This window comes from Mesoplodon densirostris, chromosome 1, assembly GCF_025265405.1.
Source record: "Mesoplodon densirostris isolate mMesDen1 chromosome 1, mMesDen1 primary haplotype, whole genome shotgun sequence".
Taxonomy (NCBI): domain Eukaryota; kingdom Metazoa; phylum Chordata; class Mammalia; order Artiodactyla; family Ziphiidae; genus Mesoplodon; species Mesoplodon densirostris.
In genome coordinates this window covers 54,425,763-54,432,990 of record NC_082661.1, presented here as the reverse complement: position 1 = coordinate 54,432,990, position 7,228 = coordinate 54,425,763, and the positions used below count along the sequence as shown (strand labels likewise).

Here is a 7,228-nt window from a genome sequence, read left to right as displayed (position 1 = left end):
TGATGTCAAAGGTACTTCATACCTACACCCCCAAACCAAAAAATTCACATAGAGATTAATATACTCCAGAAGGAATAAACATTTCAGATCAGCTTGTGACTACTGACCTGTCTCGTGTTTACACCATAAGAAAAGCCAATATAATAGCTGTTTTCCTGGAAGCCTTTTCCTGGCAGTCACAACAGGAAGAGGCCTGTGAAGAACCTCAGGGAGCAGTCCCCTCCATTAGGCTGCAGCACTTAAGGTTTATCACAGGAAAAAAACCAACGATTCAGTCCTTGGCATCCCCTACTCCATCCGCATTGATGGCAAACATAGCTTCAGCTTCAGGAAGACAAGGAGAGTCATAGATTTTGCAGATCCTGGTTTCCCCTCTTCCTTTTCTCAGGTACAGTCTTGTTGTTGAGGCATGAGCAATGATATTTCCTCCAATAGGTTTTTTAGGATCTGCAGCACACATGGCTGCTCCATCCACTTGGGCTACCACCTGGTTGGTGATTACCACTGCTACACCAAACTCATCAGCAAGTCACAGAAGCATCCACAGAAACCTGGCCAAGTGCATCTGCCTGGCGGAAAGCTCACCTCGACCCGAATAGTCTGTCCTGTAGAGGGCGGTGGCACTGTCTACAGTTAGCAGTGCATACCTGGACTCTACCATCATGGCTGATGCTTGATAAAGGAGCTGGGTCTGGTGGTCTGTGTTGAACCCTCGAGCATATGCTACATTATCCAGGACATCACTGCCAGAGAGGCCATACCTCTCAGCCACTACTAGCAGCCATTCTGGCCTAAAGGTACCCTCGGTGTCAATGTACATGGCCTTTCCTTCACCTCCACCTTGGTCAATGGGAAGCTGGCATGTTATAGCCAACGTATGACAGATCTGGGTCTTCCCAGTTTGGAATTCTCTGAACATCTCTGTGATGGATCCAGTCTCAATTCCTCCTTGAAGTAGTTTGTCAAGCTCTTTGGAGCCGGTAGTAATCTGTGTGATCTCAGACCGCCTTTGGTGGAACCCAGTTGCAGTGGTGATACCCATTGGAACTAATTTAGCTGCCTCAGTCAGAATTTTATCAGCTTTGGGTTCACTAATCCCCTTAATATTTATTAGCTCCTTCTTTGGTGCATAGGCAACAGCCTCCACAGTATGGAATCCAGCTTCTTCCAATTTCTTCACATCATTGGCATGTATGCCGCATTGCTCTAATTGAGAAATAGGTTGTGGACCAAAGCTCTCTTCTTCCACTGAAGTATCTGCATTTGCTTCAAGCTGCAGCTGCATAGCCATTACTTAGTGTTCAATACTGCACCCCACTTCTCTACGTCCTTGCTCCGGCCTTCTGCACGAAACCCAGACGAGTTTCAGCTCCTAACTGCGCTCCTGGGGCGCGTCTCATTTCTCTTCAGGCCTCGGTCTCAGGCAGCAGCACCCACTCCGTCTGCCGCCTTCGGAAATCCCCTCCCTGGCTTTTATCGTCAGACTATTTAGTAATTTATTTATTTGTACCTTTAACAGACTGTAATAGATGAACTCAGGTACTTAGTTAAAAGGGATGTGGGTGGGGAGGGGGAAGGAGGATCATTGTCAAGTTCAGCCAAGTCTTGAAATAAAATTTAGGGGCTTCCCTGGTGGCGCAGTGGTTGAGAGTCCGCCTGCCGATGCAGGGGACACGGGTTCGTGCTCTGGTCCGGGAAGATCCCACGTGCCGCGGAGCGGCCGGGCCCGTGAGCCATGGCTCCTGAGCCTGCGCGTCCGGAGCCTGTGCTCCACAACGGGAGAGGCCACAACAGTGAGAGGCCCGCGTACGGCAAAAAAAAAAAAAAAAAAAAAATTAAAGTAGAAGTACCCTTAATGGGTTAGTTGCTTAAGAGTCACCGTGTGTGCACAACATGCATCCTTGAAATAATTAGCAGGAGGAAAAGACTGGTGGCAGCCCATAAGATTCCCCTTATTTAGAAAGCATTTGGGGCAGACTCTATAATGCAGTCTTAAAAGAATTGCTAATCAGATTCTGATTTGGGGAGCTGTAAGGATGTGGAAGCTCAGCCCAGTCACCTGAGCAGTCATTAGCATTAAGCTACACTGAGTCCCTTTCTCATTTCACACTTTATAGACCCCTTAGTTCCAGCTCAGCAGTCATGGAGGGAAACTATTCAAGTATTCATATATGCCAGATCACACCGGGTACTCTCAGGGGAAAAATAGTCCTTTGATAGAACTTGGTGAGTGAATTCTTGTCTGTTGAAATACACACCAATTTTCAAATTAACCCAGAGTTGCTTCCTTTCCATGTTGTGATGAGGACTCTGACACCTTGGGTTGCTACCTCTAAACCATGTGCTTTCTTTGGCACGGCTTCGGGGGATGGCATGGGCACTGCAAGGGCTGAGACAGCTCATCTCGTAGCTTCTGAGCTCTCTTTCATGGCTTCCGTGAATGGGTGCTGCTGTGGCACTTGGCAGGGGGAGATCAAGAGAGAGATTTTTCTACTGACCTGTTACGTGATGCACAACACACTTTTCATATAAGTGCTTCCACCTGCAAGTCTGGGCCGCTGGGGAGGGTGCATTGCGCAATGAGGCCTGATGATACAGCTCCTCCCTTCTCTCTGCTTTACACATATTGGCTTCTGTCAGAGGCCAGGTGTCTAGTGGCACATGCGTGCCCTTTGGCCGAAGGATCTGAGTTGGCTTAAGAGAATGTGTATGTGGGAATGGCTGTTCTTTCTTACAGGAACTCATTTCTGTATGCTTTGAACCAACCAAAGCAGACTTCTCTGTAGGACAATATTCGATTAGGAATGTTTCCATCTCATGAACAGGACCATGCTCTAGGGAATGAAGAATGACCAACTTGACTTGGGTTCTAAAGAATTAATCAAGCATCTTCTTAAATGGGATTACACACATTCCTGAGGCATGTGAAGCGAGACAGGAATCTGCTCCAACATTCTTGCTGGAAGCAGGCGGAAGCTTTTTAACCAGCCTTTAAAAGAAGATGCCAGATGCCCAGATGGGAAAGAAGTAACTTTCCTGGGAGGGTTGGCAGGCAGAGGACATGAATAGAGTCACAGATTGTACTTTGGAGCCAGAGTGAGATGGTTGCTGGCTCTGGAGGGATTGTTGAGAGGCTTCTTGTCAAAGTGTCAAGCTTTGTGTCCAAGTGTCAGGCCATGCAAAGTCTCTGCCCAAGGTAATTTCTGGATGACTGAGGGTAGAGCCAATCAGGGCTAAACCAGCTTCAAACCTTCTGCTGAATTAGTGATAGTCATTGTTTCGTTATCAACTCCTGGGTGTGTGGGAGGCAGAGCCTTGGTTGCTAAACAAAGGGGGATAAAACAACCTGCTCTACTGAGAACTGGTGACCTGTCGCTGATTCTGGGTCCTTCATACTTGGACAGCCTTCAGGTTAACTGCAGAATGTGTTCATCCAAGCACTGCAAAAACTTCCTTCGCGAAAGCAGGACTCTTGAGTTTCCTCAAATGCCTCTTCAACAAAAGAATGTGTTTGTTTTGTTTTCTTCTCCCCACCTCAGGGAAGCCAGTCAGTGGCTCCCCAGTCTTCCAGCTGGAGGGGCATCTCTGAGAGCCAAGAGAGTGGGATGCGAATGCAGGAAGGGGAGATGGGAATGACTCCCAATGTCCCTCCTTGGTGAGGCCTTTCATGGCTGTCCCCACCCCAGGCATTGTCTACCCCATCATTTTGATACATCATTCTGATCTATGTCCATATATATTATAGCACTTATTTTTTATCTAAAGTTATCCTGTTCATTTAAGTATTTCCTAGTCTAAGGTCTCTTCCCCACTTAGAATGTAAACTCAAGTGGAACAAGGATCCTATCTGTCTTGTTCACCCCTCTGTCCTTCTGCACTAGACAGTTCCTGGTCTATGGCAGGTGCTCATAAATATTTCTTAAATGAATGTATGTATGCACTGGGTGTGAACATTCTACAGAGCCTCATACTTTAAAAAAATTTAGACATTTGGATTAGAAATTTTACTAAGGTGAATTATTTGGTTTCATGTTTTCCATGTATAGAAGATACCAGAAAACTAAACCTACTCTAAATGACCTGGAGCATCACCATCAATGTTGGTTAGTATACTGGACTATCATCCAGACCTATTGAATGCATGATTTTGTTTGTTTGCTTTGCATCAACACAAACTGTTGTGATTGTTGAAGTTTCGGCTCTGCCTTTAATGACTTTTCTCTCTTCATTTTGGCCAATCAGCTCTTCTTTCTATCACGGAAGCACCTACAACAACTGTTCTTCTACTAGTCATTTGCAATTTTGATGAAACAATAGTTGAGCTTGGGAGACATGAATAGAAAATACAAGTAAATAGGTCCTGCCTAGGAAGGAAGAGAATCTCTTGGCTATAGATGCGAGTATTAAGACATCCTTGGTGGCATTTACTGAACTTAATTCAATTTTTTTTCTGCCTCTAGTTCATGACTGCAAACAACAGAAACTGATGTTGGTTATTGCAAGAAAATAATGGACTTTCTGAAGTCCTGAGGGAGAGCTCATAGAAAAGGATTCTATGTCACCAAAGAGCTTACAGTCTACATGAGGAAATCATACAAAACTAGTTTGAGGCAATGTATTAGTCAGGGTTCTCCAGAGAAACAGAACCAATAAACTAGCCAGCTACCTATCCTCTATCTATGTATCTATCTATGTATCTATCTATGTACCTATCTATCTATCTATCCATCCATCCATCTATCATCTAACAACATGAGAGGAGATTTATAATAGGAATGGTGACTACGAAGGTGGAGAGGACCCAGGATCTGCCATCTGTAAGCTGGAAAACAGCAGGAAAGCTGTTGGTGTAATTCAGTCCAAGTTTAAAGGCCTGAGAAACAGAAGTGCCAATGTCTGAGGGCAGAAGATGGATGTCTCAGTTCAAACATGAGAGCAAATTCACCCTTCCTCCACCTTTTTGTTCTTTTTTTAAAAAATAGATACATATTAAAAATTCGTTTTTTTTATTTTTTATTTTTGGCTGCGTTGGTTCTTCGTTGCTGAGCTCAGGCTTTCCCTAGTGGCGGTGAGCGGGGGTTACTCTTCGTTGCGGTGCGCAGGCTTCTCATTGCAGTGGCTTCTCCTGCTGCGGAGCACGGGCTCTAGGCACAGGGCTTCGGTAGTTGTGGCACGTGGGCTCGGTACCTCCCCCTTTTTGTTCTATTCAAGCCCTCATTGGACTGGATGATGCCCACTCGCATTGATGAAGGTGATCCTCTGTACTCAGTCTACTTGTTCAAAGGCTAATTATCTCCTAGAGACATCCTCACGTACATACCCAGAAATAATGTTTCACCAGTTATCTGAGCATCCCTTAGTCCAGTTAAGCTGACACATAAAATTAAGTATCACAGGCAATAATAGAAGAGGCATCATAATGTCTTTCCTTTTGAGTCTCCAAATTAATTATATAGACTCCAAACAAGCCAGGAATTCTGAGGAAGGAGGGATCCCTGTACACTAAGGAGATCACATTAAGCTTTAAAGAAGAGGTATGATGGGATTTGGAGCCCAAGGGGGGGTTATAATTTATCTAAGTAGAGAGGAGTGTGTGTGAGGGAGGGTGATCAAGGCTCAGGGAACAGCACAAGCAAAAGAATGGGAACAGACCCTGTGCAACATTTAGGGGTAAGTAAGTAAACCAGTCTCTCTGGTGTGGAAATTTCCAGAAAGGGAGCAGTGGGAGGCAAGCTGGAAAGGGAGGTCAGGTTGAATTAGATGGGGCCACACATGCTATGCTAAAACTTGGGGTGACATCCACAGCTGAGCAATTGACCTAGTAGGACAGAGCAGAAACCGATCAACAGTGTTTAATCAATACCTACAGTCTCTTCCATTGATAGTGAATTTCTCACCCTGGCCTTGAAGGTGTGACTTGCCTTCATTATCTCCCAAATAGAAAGTGGCCACAGGCAGGTCTGCTGTTATCTCTTCCCCAGAATGCCATAATCTTGTTTTGAAACCTCTTCCCCAATTTAGAATGTGCCTAAATTCTAAATCCCAGACAAAGTGAACTTGACCTTGAGGAGCAGGAGTTTTTGTCCTTGAATGCAGGCCAGTCACTCCCCATAATAACAATTGTAATGGCTGAACTTTGTTGAATACTGGTTATGTGCCAGCTACTCTTCTAATAGCTGAAGCATGTTTATTTAATCTTCTTTTATATTATTATATTTCCTGGTTTGCACAGGGAGGCCGCAGCTAGTCATTAGCAGACGTTGGGAATCCAACGTCAAATCCTGTCACAAATTCCAAACTTTTAATTACTGGGGCTGAGGCCCCAGAGTGCTTGAGGGTTATAGGGGGTAACTGGACTGCCCCCTGGAAGTGGCAAAAGGGGGAAGGGGTAGCCAGTTTTACTCCTTCACAGGGCCCGGCACTTGATGGAATTCTATGAATTGCTTTGCAAATGCTAATCAAGTTCTCTTTAGAGAAGGATATAGATTTCTTGTTTTTTTTCAGAGGTTCTTCATTGGATGGATGGATGGATGGATGGACGGATGAAAGGATGATAAATGATAGATAGTTGGGACGAGGGGCCCATTTCAGGTTATAGGGCAGCTCACCTAATGTCTCAAGAAAACACCATGGTCTCACTGAATAACAAATGCCCTCCCCATAACAATATTTTTTAAAAAGACAATATAGACCAGGGAAGTAGAGAAAATCAATAACTGGTCCTTCATTCCAACTAATTCTTAGTGGCAGGCACTTTGGGTTTGAATATTCATCCTTTAATATGTTGAATCTTGACTCAAAAATGCACATGCATCACTCAAAGGAAAAGTTTTCAGTGCTTTTTCACTGTACAAGGTGCTGGAGATACAGTAATGAATAGGACAGATGTGGTTCCTGTCTTCTAGGATATTTCTGCAATTAAATAAGATATTTTATGAGAAAATACTTAGCACAATGCCTGGAAGCTAATATATGCTCAATCAGTGTTGGTGGAATGGAAAAGAGAGAGAATGAATGAATGATAATAATAAAACTAGCCATTTCTATGAAATCACCTCATTCAGTGTTTTCCAATCTTTTGTCATTGCATACCATCATCATGACTTTTACCTTATATACAAACTACATTACTATTATTTGTTGAATATTCATTCTTAAAGTCTAATCACTTAGCTTTTGCCTTAAAAAATTTATTTGAAATGAAAACACCCTATAACTACTACAAATG

The 7,228-nt window shown here is 44.0% G+C and overlaps 1 protein-coding gene across 1 annotated transcript; it reads right to left on the bottom strand.

The window, feature by feature from the left end:
- Positions 1-271: 271 nt before the first annotated feature.
- On the bottom strand, positions 272-1,311 carry LOC132478580 (DNA repair protein RAD51 homolog 1-like). The gene is given in 1 exon segment (XM_060081870.1): positions 272-1,311. A coding segment is annotated over 1 exon segment (1,020 nt). The 5' UTR covers positions 1,292-1,311.
- Between the last annotated feature and the right edge of the window lie 5,917 nt (positions 1,312-7,228).